This window comes from Salvelinus namaycush, unplaced genomic scaffold (assembly GCF_016432855.1).
Source record: "Salvelinus namaycush isolate Seneca unplaced genomic scaffold, SaNama_1.0 Scaffold377, whole genome shotgun sequence".
Taxonomy (NCBI): Eukaryota; Metazoa; Chordata; class Actinopteri; order Salmoniformes; family Salmonidae; genus Salvelinus; species Salvelinus namaycush.
In genome coordinates this window covers 21,579-43,466 of record NW_024060752.1, presented here as the reverse complement: position 1 = coordinate 43,466, position 21,888 = coordinate 21,579, and the positions used below count along the sequence as shown (strand labels likewise).

The 21,888-nt window shown below is 42.2% G+C and overlaps 1 protein-coding gene across 1 annotated transcript; it reads right to left on the bottom strand.

Moving 5' to 3' along the window:
- Positions 1 to 725: 725 nt before the first annotated feature.
- On the bottom strand, positions 726 to 19,328 carry LOC120040737 (TBC1 domain family member 22B-like). The gene is made up of 13 exons (XM_038985785.1): positions 19,079 to 19,328; positions 16,855 to 16,911; positions 15,765 to 16,132; positions 15,431 to 15,598; positions 14,009 to 14,079; positions 13,439 to 13,567; positions 12,843 to 12,908; positions 6,768 to 6,882; positions 5,909 to 6,015; positions 5,667 to 5,742; positions 5,424 to 5,551; positions 5,160 to 5,255; positions 726 to 4,885 (listed from the first exon to the last, which is right to left on the bottom strand). The coding sequence occupies exons 1-13, from the start codon at positions 19,132 to 19,134 to the stop codon at positions 4,757 to 4,759; spliced, it is 1,566 nt and encodes a 521-aa protein (XP_038841713.1). The 5' UTR covers positions 19,135 to 19,328; the 3' UTR covers positions 726 to 4,756.
- Positions 19,329 to 21,888: the final 2,560 nt, after the last annotated feature.

The following is a 21,888-nucleotide window of genomic DNA, read 5'->3' as shown; positions in this document are numbered from 1 at the left end:
TGATCACGTTGAGGGAGAGGTTGTTGTCTTGTCCTGGGACCACACTGCCAGGTCTCTGACTTCTGGCAGAAGTCCGCAAGTTGTTGTGATTCTAGATGGCCAGATAGCTATCAACAATGACAAGAAACTGCCTTGTGGGGAATCATAAGTGACTTGTTTCAGCTAGTTTTATCTTGTTCTTGATACCATGTCCTGTTTTGAGGTGTTTTGACTGATGTCACGTCAATGCTAATATGGCAAAAAAAATCCCTAGCTAACCAACAACTGTAACAATGTATTTGAGAGACAACAAGTGCTCATTGTGCCAATTTATTTATGTTTTCAATAAACATGGAGACGAAATATAGTTTACATGTTGTCAAAAATCAAAGCCAAACCAGTCTGTTTTGCCCCATGGTTGCGCGTGCATCGGTTTGGTTGCTAAACAACCAACCAATCTATACCTTGCAAAATATTTGTTACACCAGTGGAGGAGTACTAAAATGGAGGCGCGTTGGCTTCAAAACAGCAACCCCTATCAGTTATCTAGTATATCATTGGATGAACCCCAAAGTTTATAATTAGAGAATTAAGTGGAATGTAAAATATACAAATATTCGATTTAGCCAGAGAGGAGTATAAATCTGAGCTTTTTGGGTGTATGTCAGTGAGGTGATGTGTGCATCGATCACTCCCACTAACCCCCCCTAATGCACAACACATAACAACATGGCTCAGTCAAAACAAAGGGTAATAATCGTTTAATATAAACAAAAAGTTCATATACAGCAGAATACTGTAATATTTCCTCCATTTAAGGCTAAAACCAGTAATGACTACAGAAGCATGGAACTGAATGAAAACATTATTGGCCGAATAGTTTGGCACTGAAGATTAGAAAAAGACAAATGAATGATTGGAAATTTGAATTTAGACAATGACTTCAGGTTTCATTGTCCTATATCTCCTGTTTTTAAAACCAAAATGCAACCTTTGCATGACCATAAAACAACGCGACAATACAATCGTAGAATGAATGAAATTAAAATGACACAAAGTCAGATTTTTTTTTTTAGCAAATAAACAAATGAGGACAGAGCACAGTTTAAGGCTGAAAGGCAACTATTTAAATACACCAACAAATCATTATAAAATGTGAAAATGCCAACTAAGAACATAAGTCTGCATTTTTCCCACAAAAACACCGACTTGAGAAGACATGGTAAAATGTGTACCTGGAACAAGCAAAAATCTAAAGTAGAATGACAATTAGATGATTTAATTGCAGAAAAAATCCTAATTGAACTACATGGTGATCTTAAAAACCAATATGAGAATAATACTGGTACAAAAGTTATGGCACTTCAGTTTTCTCATTATCATGATTACACATCCAATACCACCAAGCTCACTGTTCTAGCACTGATTATTGAAAAACTAACCAGGATCTTCAGATTGTGCCAGAAAAACTGATGCACGAAAAAATGTACTTCAGTTTTATTATGTTAGATTGTCATAGGGTCACAAAAAACCTGACAAAACTAATTTGAGCCATATTGTTGAAACTGAGTCTAAATGCCAATCAATTCATAGGTTGCACCTCCGTCACTCAGTCGCGTCATACCATTCTTATGAACGTTCTCCATCTGCCCTAATGCATTGAGTAGAATGCTCAGTCGGGCATCAGTTCAAAACAAACGTTCAAAACCATATTGTGACGAAACATGCAACCATGAATACAAGAATGATAAAAGATAAAGAATGACTGTCACATTTTTCCTACCATAGCAGAGAAATGGTTATGAAGGTTGGAAATGTAATTACTATTCCTGCTTTACATCAGCTAAGTGAGGTCACAGCAGGTAGGCTACTACATAACCCCACTATCAACTGGTAGGCTACTACATAACCCCACTATCAACTGGTAGGCTACTACATAACCCCAATATCAACTGGTAGGCTACTACATAACCCCAATAACAACTGGTAGGCTACTACATAACCCCAATAACAACTGGTAGGCTACTACATAACCCCAATAACAACTGGTAGGCTACTACATAACCCCACTATCAACTGGTAGGCTACTACATAACCCCAATATCAACTGGTAGGTAACTACATAACCCCAATATCAACTGGTAGGCTACCACATAACCCCAATATCAACTGGTAGGCTACTACATAACCCCAATATGAATAGGTAGGCTACTACATAACCCCAATATCAACTGGTAGGCTACTACATAACCCCAATATCAACTGGTAGGCTACCACATAACCCCAATATCAACTGGTAGGCTACTACATAACCCCAATATCAACTGGTAGGCTACTACATAACCCCAATAACAACTGGTAGGCTACTACATAACCCCAATATCAACTGACACAAAACAAAAGGTCAAATGACAACATTTGTTTTCCATGTTAGACAGTAAAAGAAAAGAGTGCATTACACATTCTTATAACAAAGGCTTGAAATACAGCTGTGTTGATATCACAGGACACCGTTTTCAATAGATCAAGAAACTGTGTAGGGAGGCTTACTAAAAGTTGCCTCTGAAAATCCCCATCAACATTAGCAACCCTCAGAGACAAGGCAAAACACAGTCATTTACTATATAACAAATCTGAACATTTGAATTCTTAATATACACAATTTTCACTTCTATAATTATTAAAGTTTACAGACAACTGTTTTAAGTTAACCATAGTACATAAGAGTAGATGCTGTGGCAAACAACAGGAAGTAGAACAGTCATTTTCTCTACTGTCTGAAGAACTTCCTGGATGGTCGTGACATTGTGTTGCAGATTGTTGATTTAGATTGCACTGGTTTGTATATGTCTTCAGAAAGAGGAAATAGACAAAGCAACATTTGCATTGCATTGTTATGAACACCACAAACATACATAATATACATTTGGTAGTGTCAGATCCCCCTCAGGTTTACACTATTTGAAGGGTAGACAAGTCTCATTCAGTTGCAAATGACAAATTCATTTTGATCCAATTGATCAACTTTCATACGTGCCACAGTTTCATATAATCTAGAAAGAAAATTGAAGTCTGACGATTACTAAACAAAATAGCAAATAATCAAGATGATAAAATCCAGCTATATCTAGTTCAACTAATACTTTATATCTAGTCCAAACTTCACAACAATACATCAACAATTGAAGGTCCCCATTCGCATCCTATTCACATTAGAGGCCTTGGGATTCAATATGGCATCCCGATATATAAGCCCTGAAATAAAGTACCCTTTCCTGGTCTACAGAGCGGCTACTAGTAGCAGCTGTGACACCTCCTGTATCTTGTTGTACTACATTGGACCATTTCTTCATTAGATATTCAGACTGGCCTTTTACTGGACTCAATATATCCATGACGGGAACAAGTGGGGACAAAGTGGTAAAAATATGAGGACTAGTTTTTACCACAGAACTCTGTTATAAACAAACGATAAACAAAATAACTCAAGTATATTCTCTCTGAAACTTGAAGGTTGATCAAACAGTCATCATCATCCATTCAGAGTTCAGTTAAAACTTTTGAGACAAACAATACTGATTTAATGCCAGTATAAATTAATTTGAACTGGCCCATTAACCGATTAGCCAAGCCAAGATTAAAATACCAGTCATTTATACAGTACAGTATAGAGTTCCAACAGCAGTACAATAGTGAGTTCCAATAGCAGAACTCACCGCTGTATGTCAGGACCCTACTCGATGCCTACGGCGTGAATTGTAACAGCCTACTACTGAGACGTTCGAGCCAGTGGCTCTAAGATAATACACTACAGAGTCAGTGGAATGAAACTTTCCAATGCAATTATTAACAGAGAAAGACAGCAAGAAAAATATTGTACAAATGGTAGTTCAGGGCAGGGTTTTTGAGTGAATAATCTATACGCGTGTGCAAGGTATTTTTACAGTCTGTCCGTCAGTCATGTCAGAGGAATAAAAACCTACATATCAAACTCTGTTTTACAATCTGTTCACCAGTGCATATAGCAGTGGTTTTCAATCGGTGTGACGCAGCACACTGTTGTTCCTTGAGGAACTTTCAGCTGTGCACTGAAACTTTTCCTAATCTGAATTTTTTTTGTGGGGGGGAAACACTAACGAATGTGAACTGTGGAATTTGGACTTGGGAGTACCAGCGGCGCTCAGATAATACATTGAATGACACATGGTTCCATCTGTGTGGCTGTTTCAAGTCCAGTGCGCTCAGGCTGTTGTTATATTTGTATAATTTGAGGGACGCGCATCACGAGCAAATCCATTTGTATCCCTTTACTTCGCCTGTGAGAACAATTAGCATAACCAAGTCTGATTAGGTTTAGCTGTACCACAGCCGTTGCCGTAGAAACAAACGGAGCGTGGCTTTGTGTCCGTGGTTGCACCTTTAACAATGCAGAAAACTGTTAATATGTAGCCCAAACCGTTAAAAAAAAATATATATATATATATATATATATATATATAATACCGGAGCTAAAAAAAACAATTTCTAACTCTGATTCACAGGACACTCTTTAAGGGGTACACACACATTCAGATTAAGGAACGATCAAATGAACTCCATTTAACCTGTAAAAAACATTTGTCACAGAAAATAGATGATTTGCAGTATGGATCATATGAGATGCATGCCATTACCACTACATGAATAGGGAAATTGCAGGTGTGCAGCAGAATGTTTTATCCTATCAAGGTGTGTGCCACGGTTTTTAAAAAAGGTTAAGAACCAGTGGCATAGAGACCTATCTCTTGTAGTGATTGGGCGCGTCAGCGAACATATACTTGAGTCTGTATGCTTCAGCCAGGAGAAGGCCTACTTCCTCGTTCCCCCAGTGGATTGTGGGAAGGTTCTGGAGTAACATGAGAAGACCCTGGAAAGGCAGAGACACATTTTATGACATAAGCACCATTTTGGAACTGGATGGGATGTGTGTGAATAATCCCTGATGGGCCCTCAGTCACAGTCACCATCTGAAAAGTGTCATGAACACTGAAATATGCAGAGACATTTTTTTTATGAGAGCTTTTCACTGGAGGGTCTGTCAGACCATAGAGAAAAAGGTAATATGTTTTCAAATACCTTGAACAACAGAACCTGCTCGAGCACTGTACAAACAGTTCAACAGTCGACAGAATTAATGGTACCTGAAAATCGACCATGGAGAGGATCTCTTTGCGCCACTCGATCAGGAAAGCAGCACAGACGTACAGGTGGAAGTGGGAGAAGCCCTCTTGTTCAGCCTGCAGGGAGGGATACACGACAGGTCAGCATGTGATGAACACGTACACATCATCTCTGTAAATCCCACAAACATTCAGATCTAAATACAAACGTTGAATGCAAATATCTATGTGTTTGTCTGTGTGTGTGTGTGTGTGTGTGTGTGTGTGTGTGTGTGTGTGTGTCACCTGATAGGTGTCCCAGAGGCGGATGGTGCAGCGTAGAGGCAGCTCTCTCATCAGCAGGTTGTTCATCCAGCGGAAAGCAAACTGCAGGTACTCCACCTCATACCTCTTAAAGTAGTTGTGTATGTCCTCTGAGAGAGAAAAGGACGCAGCCCCACAGAGAGATGAAAACTGACCCTGAGGTCATTGGAAATAATACACACCGGCCTCAGATACTGTAAACAACACGAGGAGACCATATCTCACCATCGATTCTGCTGACCAATTCTTCCAAAGCTTTAACTTTGTTCTGAATCCCTGGCTGAGCAAAAGTGTAGTTGTCCTGTACAGATACAACAACAATAATACCAACAACAACACATCACGAGGAGGATTTCATGTGTGGTTGTGATTGTGTGTGTGGGGGGGGGCTGCTGGAGACAGAGGTTCAGAATAAATACCATAAGCACAGATTGAGAAAATAACTGAATAACATTCTAGATACCAACCTGTATTCCATCCAGCAGCTTTGTCATGCACCAGAAACTGTCTGCCTCAATGTTCCTCTGGGTGTCAAGAGGCATGGACGCTACGTCAAAATTCTCCACATCCTCCTCTGTAGAGACAAACCCCAAATATCACAGTCATCCACCCCTACATCCAACACACTCATGGAAGCAGAGGTGCCGGTTTGCAATGCTGAAAAATAACAACGCAGGGGGAAAAAAATGAATGCATGTAACTGCCAAAATAAAGGAAACACCAACAAAGTGTTTTAATAGGGTGTTGGGCAACCACGAGCCACCAGAACAGCTTCAATGCACCTTGGCATAGATTCTACAAGTGTCTGGAACTCTATTGGAGGGGGCAACACCATTCTCTGTGAGAAATTCCATTATTTAGAGTTTTGTTGATGGTGGTGGAAAACACTGTCTCTGGCACCGCTCCAGAATCTCCCATAAGTGTTCAATTGGGTTGAGATCTGGTGACTGAGAGATATACATACCCTTTAAACCCCCTAGGTTCCTTTGAGGCCTCTCTTTCAAAGTCACTGAGATGTCTTCTTCTAGCCATGGTAGCCAAAATAAAGGGCATCTGGGCATTTTTATACATGACCCCTAAATACTTAATTAACTCAGGAACCACACCTGTGTGGAAGCACTTACTTTCAATATACTTTGTATCCCTCATTTACTCAAGTGTTCCCTTTATTTTGGCAGTTAGCTGTATATTAATCCTTCGGAAATGTAATATAAGACAAGATTATTGGACACCCTGTCAGAAGATTCAGTGGCCATTTTCATTTCATATAGAAAAGCCTCGTCTGGTTCAGCAGATCTACGACACATCATCCACCAGCCAACCTACCAACAAATTCGGAAAGGAATACCACAAAGAATGGAGTGACCAAGTCATTGATTCCCTGGACGTAGCCGCTGGCTGGATGGCGGATAGCCCAGATAAAGAGGATCCTCTCAAACACCTGATGAACACAAGGCACAGACAGGCATGGATACAATCCGACGAGATATTACACGTCTACACTCTTAGAAATAAAGGTGTTATCTAGAACCTAAAAGGGTTCTTCAGCTGTCCCCATAGGAGAACCCTTTGAAGAAGGGGTTCCATGTAGAACCTATTCCACAGAGGGTTCTACATGGAACCCAAAATAGTTCTACCTATTTCGGGTGATATCCATCAATGCCCTGGACCTCACTTTATCACGAACCCCATCAAACGGCCTATGCACCCATGCTCCTCTTGCGAACGTTGGATAAAGAGTAACAGCAAAGCATTGGTATGTTTGGAATGCGCGCAGTGGATTCATCTAAAATGCAGTGAATTCTAGCTTTAGACATGGGGTCAGTGAAGCTTACTGTTGCTGTCGGTGTGCTGTACCCACAGGGTGTGTGAGCACTGAAGTTGGAGTGGGACCAGAGGACTTACTGAGGGTGGAGAGTGCATCGGAGGAGGGGGGGGGTCCACAGCGGAGCGGAGACCACCAGAGGCGAGTGACGGGGGACATGGTGGTGAGGACGATGGAGTAGCACCTGGGGAGGGGCGCTCCATGGCGACAGAGAAGCCACCGGAGACAGGGCAGTGGGAAGATGGCAGCGCAGTGGGAGGCGAGTTACAAGTGGATCGGGAATTCAATGAGGCCTTTGGGAAGAAGGGCTTACATTTTGTGCACATAAACGTCCGAAGCCTACTACTGAAGATCGATGAGATACGCCTGTTGGTTTGCAAATCAGAGGTGTCTTATGTTTTACTGAGACATGGTTGGATTCATCTGTTTGTGACTCAGAAATTGAGATAGGTAATTACTCTGTTGTCAGGAAGGATCGGAATCGGAACGGTGGGGGGATATGTGCGTTTGTAAGATCCGACATTGCTTTTAACGTCAGATCAGATTTAAACGCTGATCTGGAGATTGTCTGGCTGGATATCTGCCTTCCCAAAACCAAGCCGATTTTGTTGGGGGGGTATTACAGGCCGCCCAAGCAGAATGCATCCTATGAAGGTCTTGAAATTGTGTTGTCAAACAGTAATGATTCCCTGGTGAAGGACATCATTTTGTTAGGGGATTTCAATACTGATGTCTGCAAAAAGAATAGCCCAACCCACATGTATTTATGCACTTTTGTAGATCACTTGCTCTGACCCAAATTATAAAAGATCCCACCAGGATATGTGAAACAGTGCAAAGTACGATTGACTTAATATTGGTGTCTGATAAATCAAAAATATCGCAGAGTGGAGTAATAGTATATGGAATCAGTGATCATTTTATTACATTTTGCACAAGGATGATTTTTAAAGATATATTTAATTGTCACAAAACCGTTAGAATCAGAGGACTCAAAAAATACTGTGTTGAAATGTTTAGGCAGGAAGAGGGTAAAATTGACTGGTCACCTGTGCTAGATAGTGTAGGGGTAGGCAGTGCCTGGGAAGTCTTTAAATGTAGATTCCTTGATGTGGTGAATGTGATGGCTCCCATTAGACGGGTCAGGGTAAAGCAGAGATCTAGCCCTTGGTTTAATCATGAGATTCTAGAATCTATCCAAGCAAGGAATAAGGCCTTTAAGATATTTAAGAACTCTCAAGAGCAGCATGATTTTGTGCTATATAAATGTCACAGAAATGAAGCACAGAGCAGGATGGATGAAGCTAAGAGGGGTTACTTTGCTGAGAAAATAATTGAGAACAAAAACGACCCTAAAAAGCTTTGGAAATCATTTAAGGAGCTAGGCTGTAGTAGTACTACCAAAAACAAACTAAACAGTATTGGGCTGAACATCAAGGGGGAGATGGTATATGAAAAAGCAGAGGTTGCCAATGAATTCAACATTTTTTTTTACTTCTGTTGCCAGCAAGCTGCCCACCAGTTCTGGTTTGTATGGAAGCAACCAAGTCAAGAAGTATTTTGTAGAGTTAGGGGTTCAGCCAAACTCTTTTTCTTTTGCAAAGGTAGCAACAGCCAAAATAGTCAGTATGCTGCCAGAGCTTAAATCCTCCAAAGCCACAGGCCTGGATAATATTCCTGCAAGGTTTCTAATAGATTCTGCTGAGCAAATTGGCCCTTGTATTACACATATCGTTAATCTCTCTCTTGAACAAGTCACCTTTCCCAGGGACATGAAACAAGCTAAAGTTATACCTCTGTAAGAAGGGGATAAAGTCTGACCCTGGGAATTATAGGTCTGTATCTATCCTCTGTGTAACATCAAAGTTCCTGGAGAGAATTGTACATGAGCAAATGTATGAATATGTTAACAAACAGGGTCCAATGTATGATTTTCAGTCGGGTTTTAGAAAAACATACTCCACTGATTCATGTCTACTTTACTTGACAATGCTCTGTGACTTCATCAGGAAAGAGATTGATGATGGAAATCTGTGTGGAATGGTACTGCTTAACCTACAGAAAGCCTTTGATACAGTTAACCACTGTCTCCTAATCTCCAAACTGGAGGCACTGGGGTTAAGCAGTATCCCTCTAGGCTGGGTAAAGTCCTATTTATCAGGAAGGGAGCAAGTAGTAGAGGTTAATGGTTCACTGTCTCAGGCAAAACCAATGAGTTGTGGCGTTCCGCAGGGGAGCGTGCTTGGGCCTCTGCTGTTTATGTTGTATATTAATGATATGAAAGATGCTTGTTCTTGCCATCTTTTTCTTTATGCAGATGACTCTACACTTCTGGTGTCTCACAAAAGTAAAACTATGTTGGAGAGCATACTTAGCACAGAGCTTACTAACATTAACAAATGGCTTGGGGATAATAAGCTATCTCTGCACTTAGGGAAAACTGAAGCAATTATTTTTGGATCCAGACCTAAATTGTGTAGGTTGTCTGAAATCAGAGTGGAGTTAGGGGGTGAGGTGCTGACTACTAAAACCTCTGTTAGCTACCTGGGATGGATGGAGTTAGGGGGGGTGGGGTGCTGACTACTAAAACCTCTGTTAGATACCTGGGATGGATGGAGTTAGGGGGGGGGGGGGTGCTGACTACTAAAACCTCTGTTAGCTACCTGGGATGGATGGAGTTAGGGGGGGGGGTGCTGACTACTAAAACCTCTGTTAGCTACCTGGGATGGATGGAGTTAGGGGGGGGGGGGGTGCTGACTACTAAAACCTCTGTTAGCTACCTGGGATGGATGGAGTTAGGGGGGGGGGGGGGTGCTGACTACTAAAACCTCTGTTAGCTACCTGGGATGGATGGAGTTAGGGGGGGGGGGGGGTGCTGACTACTAAAACCTCTGTTAGCTACCTGGGATGGATGGAGTTAGGGGGGGGGGGGGGGTGCTGACTACTAAAACCTCTGTTAGCTACCTGGGATGGATGGAGTTAGGGGGGGGGGGGGTGCTGACTACTAAAACCTCTGTTAGATACCTGGGATGGATGGAGTTAGGGGGGGGGGGGGGTGCTGACTACTAAAACCTCTGTTAGCTACCTGGGATGGATGGAGATAGGGGGGGGGGGGGGTGCTGACTACTAAAACCTCTGTTAGCTACCTGGGATGGATGGAGTTAGGGGAGGGGGGGGTGCTGACTACTAAAACCTCTGTTAGCTACCTGGGATGGATGGAGTTAGGGGGGGGGGGGGTGCTGACTACTAAAACCTCTGTTAGCTACCTGGGATGGATGGAGTTAGGGGGGGGGGGGGGGGTGCTGACTACTAAAACCTCTGTTAGCTACCTGGGATGGATGGAGTTAGGGGGGGGGGGGGTGCTGACTACTAAAACCTCTGTTAGCTACCTGGGATGGATGGAGTTAGGGGGGGGGGGGGTGCTGACTACTAAAACCTCTGTTAGCTACCTGGGATGGATGGAGTTAGGGGGGGGGGGGGGTGCTGACTACTAAAACCTCTGTTAGCTACCTGGGATGGATGGAGTTAGGGGGGGGGGGGGTGCTGACTACTAAAACCTCTGTTAGCTACCTGGGATGGATGGAGTTAGGGGAGGGGGGGGTGCTGACTACTAAAACCTCTGTTAGCTACCTGGGATGGATGGAGTTAGGGGGGGGGGGGGTGCTGACTACTAAAACCTCTGTTAGCTACCTGGGATGGATGGAGTTAGGGGGGGGGGGGGGGTGCTGACTACTAAAACCTCTGTTAGCTACCTGGGATGGATGGAGTTAGGGGGGGGGGGGGTGCTGACTACTAAAACCTCTGTTAGCTACCTGGGATGGATGGAGTTAGGGGAGGGGGGGGTGCTGACTACTAAAACCTCTGTTAGCTACCTGGGATGGATGGAGTTAGGGGGGGGGGGGTGCTGACTACTAAAACCTCTGTTAGCTACCTGGGATGGATGGAGTTAGGGGGGGGGGGGGGGTGCTGACTACTAAAACCTCTGTTAGCTACCTGGGATGGATGGAGTTAGGGGGGGGGGGGGTGCTGACTACTAAAACCTCTGTTAGCTACCTGGGATGGATGGAGTTAGGGGGGGGGGGGGTGCTGACTACTAAAACCTCCGTTAGATACCTGGGATGGATGGAGTTAGGGGGGGGGGGGGGTGCTGACTACTAAAACCTCTGTTAGCTACCTGGGATGGATGGAGATAGGGGGGGGGGGGGGTGCTGACTACTAAAACCTCTGTTAGCTACCTGGGATGGATGGAGTTAGGGGGTGGGGGTGCTGACTACTAAAACCTCTGTTAGATACCTGGGATGGATGGAGTTAGGGGGGGGGGGGGGTGCTGACTACTAAAACCTCTGTTAGCTACCTGGGATGGATGGAGTTAGATGGGGGGGGGGTGCTGACTACTAAAACCTCTGTTAGCTACCTGGGATGGATGGAGTTAGGGGGGGGGGGGGGTGCTGACTACTAAAACCTCTGTTAGCTACCTGGGATGGATGGAGTTAGGGGGGGGGGGGGGTGCTGACTACTAAAACCTCTGTTAGCTACCTGGGATGTATACTTGATGGAAGCTTGGGAGGTGTGAGCATGGCCAATAAGGTGCTAGGGAAGGTTGATGCCAGGACTACGTTTTTGGCTAGAAAGTCCAAGCTGCTTGATAAGGACTCCATGAAAGTGCTAGCTACTGCCCTCATTCAATGCCATTTTGACTACGCTAGTACTTCCTGGTTTGGGGGCTTATCTAAACTTATGAAGGGGAAGCTCCAGATAGCCCAGAATAAGCTGATCAGGGTAGTACTGAAGGTGAGTCCACGTACTCACATAGGCAGGAGCTGCTTTCAGGAACTAAACTGGCTGCCTGTTGAGGCTAGGGTGTCCCAGATTAGACTAGGTTTGGTTTACAGGAGTATTTATGGTCCTGCGCCAAGATATCTAAGTGATTACTTTCCTCGTGTTAGGGATGCACACAATCACAGCACCAGATCAGGTGTTGCTGATGTGTGCTTATACAGGTTCAGGAGTAATGCTGGGAAAGGTACTTTCTAGAATACTGGAGCCTCAGAATGGAATGAGTTGCCTCTGCCTATAAAACAACGTCTTCTCTGGGCAGCTTTAAAAATAAAGTAAAAATATGTTTGATGTCTTCTGTGCCCATATGAATAACCCCTATGATGTAACTGGAATGATGAGAGAGATGTTCTTCTTCTCTGTTTTTGTTTTATTGTTTCACTGCCATACTGTGTTCCATCTTGTATAGCCATCTTGTCTCAAGAGGACCACAATGGAAATAAGTCCCAGACTTTATTGTGTGTTATCCTCGATGATTTTATTAATGTGCATGTATGGCTTTTTTAAGTTTTATGTGTGCTTGTTTTTTTAAATGGTCGAATTAATAAACTAAACTACCTGGGGAAAAAAGGGTTCTACCTGGAACCAAAAGGGTTTTCCTACGGGGACAGCTGAAGAACCCTTTTGGAACCCTTTTTTTCTAAGAGTGTATTAAAAAACCCATCTATATAAAAATAATAATTATTGTTGCCTATCCAAGCCAGGCAAATAGTATGAAGAGCTGAGAGAGAGAAGCTCACCTCTTGTACCGCAGGCTGCTGGAAAAGTGGAATTAGTGGGTTTGTCCTCGGAATATCAATGTGGATCTGTGGAAACGAAACATGTTCTACTTAAACACTGACTCACTACAGTAGGTATGATCTACTTAAACACTGACTCACTACAGTAGGTATGATCTACTTAAACACTGACTCACTACAGTAGGTATGATCTACTTAAACACTGACTCACTACAGTAGGTATGATCTACTTAAACACTGACTCACTACAGTAGGTATGATCTACTTAAACACTGACTCACTACAGTAGGTATGATCTACTTAAACACTGACTCACTACAGTAGGTATGATCTACTTAAACACTGACTCACTACAGTAGGTATGATCTACTTAAACACTGACTCACTACAGTAGGTATGATCTACTTAAACACTGACTCACTACAGTAGGTATGATCTACTTAAACACTGACTCACTACAGTAGGTATGATCTACTTAAACACTGACTCACTACAGTAGGTATGATCTACTTAAACACTGACTCACTACAGTAGGCATATTCTACTTAAACACTGGTAAACATTGTTATTTTAGGATTTGGTGATTCATGTATTACCTGTCTATATGTGTCTTTGTAAGTCTCGTCTGTCCTGGAGTGGTAATACTGTTCAATGAAACCAAAGTACTCATCTCTCTTCCTCTTCAGCACCAGGTCTCTGCGCTCCATGTTGACTGGGAGGTAACCCTACCATGATAGAAAGGACGAGAAGAAAACATGTTGTTTATTAAACAAGAGGAAATACTCTTGAAGATATGCACAGTACCGGAACAGGAAGTGGGATAAGAGAATTTTGAACATATCACAACAAATACCAAGAGCAATGTGTGTGCAGTTGTCACATACATGCAGTGACAATTTGGGAAGGGATATTATTTTACACTGCTACAATTGCTCAGAGAAAGACATTTTGTTGAACAAGTAATAATAAAATAAAAACATTTAAAAAGATAGGATGTGAAACCCAACATATCGTCATACTGCTTGTGTGTGATCTCCAGCTTAGCCAAAGGTCATTATGGTACTTACAGAGAGTAGGTAAAAGGTCATCATTGTACTTACAGAGAGTAGGTAAAAGGTCATCATGGTACTTACAGAGAGTAGGTCAAAGGTCATCATGGTACTTACAGAGAGGAGCCTCCATGTGATGGGCCTCACTTCTCTTGGAATGCCTGACCAGCTGTGCTTCCGGAGCTCCTCTGTGGATCACAAGGCCCAGGAGATAGAATGAGAATACATACTGTACGTTGTAAATAATAGAATGAGAATACATACATTGAAAATAGAACATTGGCCTTCTATTAGCTACCTCAATCTACACTGAACAAAAATATAAACGCAACATGCAACAAATTTCAAAGATTTTACCGAGTTACAGTTCATATAAGGAAATATGTGAATTGAAATAAATTCATTAGGCCCTAATCTACGAATTTCACATGACTGGGAATACAGATCTGCATCTGTTGGTTACAGATACCTTTAAAAAAAGGTAGTGGTGTGGATCAGAAAACCAGCCAGTATCTACCAGCCAGTATCTGGTGTGACCACCATTTGCTTCATACAGCGTGACACATCTCCTTTGCATAGAGTTGATCCAGCTGTTGGTTGTGGGCTGTGGAATGTTGTTCCACTCCTCTTCAATGGCTGTGTGAAGTTGCTGGATATTAGTGGGAACTGGAACATGCATGTTCCATGCATGTACATGTTGATCCAGAGCATCCCAAACATGCTCAATGGTTGACATGTCTGGTGATTGTGCAGGCCATGGAAGAACTGAGACATTTTCAGCTTCCAGGTATTGTGTACATATCCTTGAGACATGGGGCCGTGCATTATCATGCTGAAGCATGAGGTGATGGTGGCGGATGAATGGCACAACAACGGACCTCAGCATCTCGTCACGGTGTCTCTATGCATTCAAATTGCCAACGATAAAATGCAATTGTGTTCGTTGTCTGTAGCTTATTCCTGCCCATACCATAACCCCACCACCACCATGGGGCACTCTGTTCACAACGTTGACATCAGCAAACCGCTCGCCCAGACAACGCCATACACGTGGTCTGCGGTTGTGAGGCAGGCTGAATGTACTACCAAATCTTTTAAAATTATGTTGGAGGCGGTTTATAGTAGAGAAATTAACATTACATTATCTGGTAACAGGTGGACATTCCTGCAGTCAGTATGCCAGTTGCACACTCCCTCAAAGCTTGAAACATCTTTGGCATTGTGTTGTGTGACAAAACTGCACATTTTAGAGTGGCATTTTATTGTCCCCCAGCACAAGGTGCACCTGTGTAATGATCATGCTGTTTAATCAGTTTTCTTGATATGCCACACCTGTCAGGTGGATGGATTATCTTGACAAAGGAGAAATGCTCACTAACAGGGATGTAAATACATTTGTGCAAAACATTTGAGAGAAATAAGCTTTTTGTGCGTATGGAACATTTCTAGGATCTTTTATTTCAGTTTATGAAACATGGGACCAACACTTTCCATGTTGTGTTTATATTTTTGTTCAATGTATAGGGTGTTGAGTCTCACCGAGGTCGGTGTTAGGACAGGATAGAAGGTATTTGAATTTGTCCAATCGACTCTTGTCTCGCACTGTCATGATTGGGGCCCCCGATGAATTTTGGTCAGAGATTCTGGCGACCAACGGGATGATGGGGCGGACTGGGAGAGACTGTTGCTTCTGCAGAGTGGAACGCACTGTGGAGGAAGAGAGTGGAGGATCATGGGACTGCAGAGTGACAAGTCACAAAGAGCAGATTACTGACAATATCAAGGCAGTATTGAGTTGATAATGAGCAATATCTTCAATGGGATAATACGTGTTCCCTAAAATCCACCGCTGACCCCCTGTCTAGTCCATTACCTGTATTGGTGTTGAGCAGGGCCTCACTGCTGGACTTCACCACCACTCTGCCATTGATCTGTCCACAGTCTGTGGCCTCCTCATGCTGAAGACGGACCTCTGCTGTCGGGGGAGCCAGTCGGTCTGCAGGCCCTGGCCCTGTGTCTGGCTCAATGGTGGTGTTAATGGGTTGTTGTGGAGGAAGAGGATGTACCTGGTGTGTGGAGTGCAGGGTGGGCGGGAGAGATGAGGGATGGATGGGAGCTAAGAAGTCCTCATCCTCCTCATCATCAATGTCCCAGGCATCGTTTGTGCTGCGGGCAAACTCGTGGAAACTAGACGCCTTTTTGGACTTGAGATTATTTGCCTTTGGAGTGTCTTTAGGAAACCTGCAGAGAGAAAATGAAAAAGTTTAATCTACGTGCCACTGATATAAAGAAGAAACCATTGAGCAGCTACAGCTGTCTCATGGTAAACACACGATGATACATTGACAATAGACACTGAGTGTACAAAACATTAAGAACACCTTCCTAATATTGAGTTGCACCCCCTTTTGCCCCCAGAACAGCCTCAATTAGTCGGGGCATGGACTCTACAAGGTGTCGAAAGCGTTCCACAGGGGTGGCACACATACACAATCCATCTCACGGCTTAAAAAATCCTTCTTTAACCTGTCTCCGCCCCTTCATCTACACTTAAGTGGATTTAACAAGTAAAGTCAATAAGGGATCAAATCTTTCACCTGGATTCCCCTGGTCAGTTTACGTCATGGAAATAGCTGGTGTTCCTAATGTTTTGTATTCTCACTATATATAATATAAAAAGAAACCGCTGAACAAAAAGGTATAAAAAGGCCAATAAAAGAATAGTGTAAAAAATATGATCAATATGATAACGTGGAACAATCAAACTAAACAATACCATCCACACATATTCAAAGGCTTGGCAATACAGACAAGACACGAACATCAACAATCTAAACTAAGCATGCGAAAATCTATGTTGAATCGATTAAAAATAAAAGGGTTACATAAAAAAACATCTGCCGAATGACATATATTCTAAATCCCTGTGGGTTCCATGCAGATCAGCTATGCAGAGCACTTACGTGCGGTGTATTCTGGGGTCAAGGGGAGGATGCTGTGCTCCATAAACTGGTTGTATACTGTAGAGGAGAAAGAGCAGTAGCCTAGCTGTACTTCACTGGGAGAATCGTGGGCCCACAGAGTCCTCTTTTTATGATTCATTGACAATGTTGGTCATAAGGCCGTCATTGTAAAATAAGAATTTGTTTTTAACTGACTTGCCCAGTTAAATAAAGGTTAAATAAAATGTAAAAAAATAACAATAATACAAAAAATAACAGTGAACTCATTATGAATTGTACAGGTTGAAAAGCATAGACCCCCCAGAGCAACCATAATGGGCATACTGAGGACTTCTTAGCTCGCTCCTAAAATATTCATCTAAATTCTGTTTTGGTTTTGGATAATGGTTGTTACAGTAGTACTGTGGGTATATACTGTAGCTTTAAGAGATTCTGTGAACAGCTTGCCAGGGCGAGTGACAGACTTACTGCCACCCCATGGAGAGAGTATCCTGTTCAGCGGATGCTCGCATGTTGAGCACTCATCTGATGATGCTACAAGAGCTGTGACCTGCAACACAGTCCAAAGGCGCCTGTGTGCCTGTCTCCCTTTGTGTTCTGACGTGAACCAAGCTCGGTCGAGGGTGCAATAGCCAAATGTTATCTGGGCTACGTTGTGCAGATAACTGAATTAGTCAAGTCACTGCGTCTTTGACACAATAATAGCTCATGTTGTAGTAAAATGGCTCATCAGCTGTGTCTTTCGGGGATATTTGTAGAATCTTGACTTTACCTAAATCAAATCAAATCACATTTTAGTAACCTAGTAACCTTTTAATAGTATGTATTTATTTACAGACTGTATATTTGTGTAAAATGCACAATGGTAATGCCCTATCATGTCTGGATGGTATCTCATAATGGCTTTATTACGTAACTTGTTCTGTCAGGATTGGGAACAGTGTTGTTTTCTCACCAAAGGCAACACCCACTCCTTAGAGACTACTCACATTACCTTGGTACCCACCACACCCTACCCTTGCCCTGGAGCCTCAACAGACCCAGGCAGCCTGGCAGGAAAACAGCCATTCAACTGCCTGGGCTGATTTGGGCCTGTAATTCACAAAGCATTTTTAGAGTAGGTGTGCTGATTTAAGGATCAGATCACCCCTGTCCATATACTTTTATTCATTGTGATCTAAAAGGCTAAACTGATCCTGGATCAGCACTTTGTGAATATGTGCCTTGGTCATGCATTTCCAATGTGACTGACATCTGTGTTCTCCCATCCCCCATGTGACTGACTCAATTAGTGACTTAGAAGGGTGACTGACTCAATTAGTGACTTAGAAGGGCTAGAGAGTATTAAAGGAACGCACCAACACGGAGGATAAACCTGTAACGAGAATGATTTGTACTTTCCATTCAACATTATGTATCTAAAATAACGGATAATATTAATTCATAAAACTGTGCATAACAACTAAAATGTAGCCTATTGGGATAGAATAACGTTATTCGCTAATTGTTCACAGGAACAAGATGAAAAACGTTAGATTTTTCAAAAAAAACATTCTGCTGAAATATTTAAACTGGGTTCAAGAGTTTAAAATGAATAAATCAAGATGCTCACTCTTGACCAGAAATGACTGTCACCTCTAATAGCTACAATGTTGTAATCAACTTCCCCTTATGATCGTTTCTGAAGAGATACACTGTGATACCACCTCATCGTGGGCCATAATTAGATAGACACATTGTGTTGATTTTCCCACCGGTAAAGGGGTTCCACAAGAAAAGCTATATGCCAATCTATTAGTTAAAACTCTATTGGGGACGTTTCTGAAATTCTTTTTCTCAGTCTGCTGCATATGTTACATGTCAACATTCACCCGTTACAGACCACCTGACATGTTGTATGAACCATAGGTTGTATATGTAACGTTAGGTAACAACATATGGTAGCCAAGACAAAGGCATGATTATGACCTCATATGAGCTCTAATAAGTGCTATAGTGCAACAAAGACCACCACTTCTTTATTGTCTAAAGAAGTGCTTTATAAACTATCCATCAAACAAGGTTAAGCATAAGTTTTATTCACCTTTAATGGCACTGTAATGACGAAAAGTCAACGACGTTATGCCCACTAAAATACAGAGTTAACTCATTATCAGAATACACAATTCTAATCTTAATCATCACGATATTGTTATCATAGACGAGAGGGAGAACTGAAACCTACCTCCCTGGAACCTTTGCGTTTTTCCGCCAGAAATGAATTCTGTTGTCGGTGGCCATGCTTGGAAATCCCCTCAGACTAACACCGCGCGCAGTTCTACAAATGTACAAATCATTGGAGACGATTTTAACGTTTCCGATTCAATATACTAAACCGTGTTGTATTTTCTGCGACCAACAACAACGTTTTGACATGTGACAATAATGTTATTTTGTTGCAATTGGCGAGAACGTATAATACAGAACGATGGAGGTCGCCATCTTGGACACATTTACATGGACGTGTGATTGGCGGACGGGTTTAACAGGTGCATAGACACTTACCAATAGAAATACTATAGCGAAAGAGTCAACCTTCTCTGAACACGCATCCTTCATCTTGTGGTGTTACAAGTAACATTCAACGGTTTAGATGAAGGCGGGAAAATAAACATTCGTTATTATCATGTTATTATGACTAAGGTGTAATAAATAGTAAACTAGCTAGCCTGAGGCCTTCTCTTGGCCAATGCTCCTACACCCCAGGTATCACCTTTACATTTTTTACAAAAAATCTATAGTCTATTAATAGTCTATTGTCTATTGTACATTCATACTGTACACTGTTTGGGATTATAACCTGTAAAGAGTTGGGTTTTATTATAAACTAGCCAATACGATCTGCTAGGCCTTACAGTGTAGATGAAATTCAGCTATAGACCACTCTGAGGTTATTACATCAGGCCCTGCCTCGTTCTGCTAAAGTCTATAGGTTTATCTGATTTTGTTGGTCAGATTTGGGAAATTAGATTGTGAAATTGCGATAGGAGAGATAGAAGGTTGTGTATTAGTTCTAGTTCCACCACTATTGTATTTTATGTTACATAGTTAGTACTTCGTAAGGGACAGGGTTGTTTTTCCAAACAGAAACAAATCAGCATGAGAACAAATACATAGACTTTCATATATTTCAAAGCAGACGCAATCATTCTGTAGACTTTGTTCCTAGGGCTGGGAATTGCCAGAGACATCACGATACGATATTATCCACTTCACGATACTCAGGTGCCGATACGATATGTATTGCGATTCTCACGATTCAATGTGTATTGCGATTTGATGTTCCAAACATATTGCTCACTAAATGTCTGCTGCAGAGCAACAAGAGAAAGAGTTTTGATCAGTCAGGGAAATAAAAGTGCTGAAAACATATTGGCTCACTATTTTAAAAGAAGATGGAGAACAAGTCGGTACTAGGAGTCAAATAATATAACGTCATCCAAATAATATCACAATATGTAACTGTATCGATTTGTTCCCCCATTTCTACTTGTTTCTAATTTCAAGGCTCTGCATTGTGTTCTTATTCCCACAAGAGGGCAGGCATTTTCTGATGTAGATTAATGCTACGCAGAATTGTGGGCTATTGTTATTCTATTGCTATCAATACAGCATATTGTTATTCTATTGCTATCAATACAGCATATTGTTATTCTATGGCCATCAATACAGCATATTGTTATTCTGTTTATTTCCTTCAATACAGCATATTGTTATTCTATGGCCATCAATACAGCATATTGTTATTCTATGGCCATCAATACAGCATATTGTTATTCTATGGCCATCAATACAGCATATTGTTATTCTATGGCCATCAATACAGCATATTGTTATTCTATGGCCATCAATACAGCATATTGTTATTATATGGCCATCAATACAGCATATTGTTATTATATGGCCATCAATACAGCATATTGTTATTCTATGGCCATCAATACAGCATATTGTTATTCTATGGCCATCAATACAGCATATTGTTATTCTATGGCCATCAATACAGCATATTGTTATTCTATGGCCATCAATACAGCATATTGTTATTCTATGGCCATCAATACAGCATATTGTTATTCTATGGCCATCAATACAGCATATTGTTATTATATGGCCATCAATACAGCATATTGTTATTCTATGGCCATCAATACAGCATATTTGTCACGCCCTGGCCTTAGTATTCTTTGTTTTCTTTATTATTTTAGTTAGGTCAGGGTGTGACATGGGGAATGTATGTGTTTTTTGTAGTGTCTAGGGTGGTTGTAAAGTTTAGGGGGTTTATTAGAGTAGTTGGGTTCATGTTTAGTATAGAAGTCTAGCTGTGTCTATGGTTGAGTGTAGGTATCTAGGAAAGTCTATGGTTGCCTGAATTGGGTCTCAATTAGAGACAGCTGGTTATTGTTGTCTCTGATTGGGAGCCATATTTAAGGCAACCATAGGCTTTAGCTGTTTGTGGGGAATTGTCTATGTCGAAGTGTTTTGTGTCAGCACTTATTTTTGTATAGCTTCACGGTCGTCTGTTTTGTTGGTTTGTTTTGTTGTTTCCTTCTTTAAATAAAAAAGAAGATGTACTTTCCACGCGCTGCGCCTTGGTCCTCTCTCAGTCCCTTTGACCATCGTGACAGAATTCCCCACCAATCTACGACCAAGCGGCGTGTCAAGCGGCAACAGGATCCACCTACACAGGATTCATGGACATGGGAGGAGATACTGGATGGTAAGGGGCCTTGGGCACAACCGGGAGAATATCGCCTCCCTCGTGAAGAGCTGGAGGCAGCTAAAGCCGAGAGGAGGCGATATGAGGAGGCAGCACGGAAGCAAGGCTGGAAGCCCATGAGTACAACCCAAAAATTTCTTGGGGGGGGCCTTAAAGGGAGTGTGGCGAAGTCAGGTAGGAGACCTGCGCCTACTCCCTGTACTTACCATGGAGAGCGAGAGTACCGGCAGACACCGTGTTACGCAGTAGAGCGCATGGTGTCTCCTGTACGCGTG

Coding starts and splice junctions, on each gene's coding strand:
- LOC120040737 (XM_038985785.1), bottom strand. CDS start 19,134: ATGGCCACCGACAACAGAATTCATTTCTGGCGGAAAAACGCAAAGGTT. Junction 13,568..14,008: donor TCACATGGAGGCTCCTCTCT/GTAAGTACCATG, acceptor CTATCATGGTAG/GGTTACCTCCCAGTCAACAT. Junction 5,552..5,666: donor ATTGGTCAGCAGAATCGATG/GTGAGATATGGT, acceptor TTTCTCTCTCAG/AGGACATACACAACTACTTT.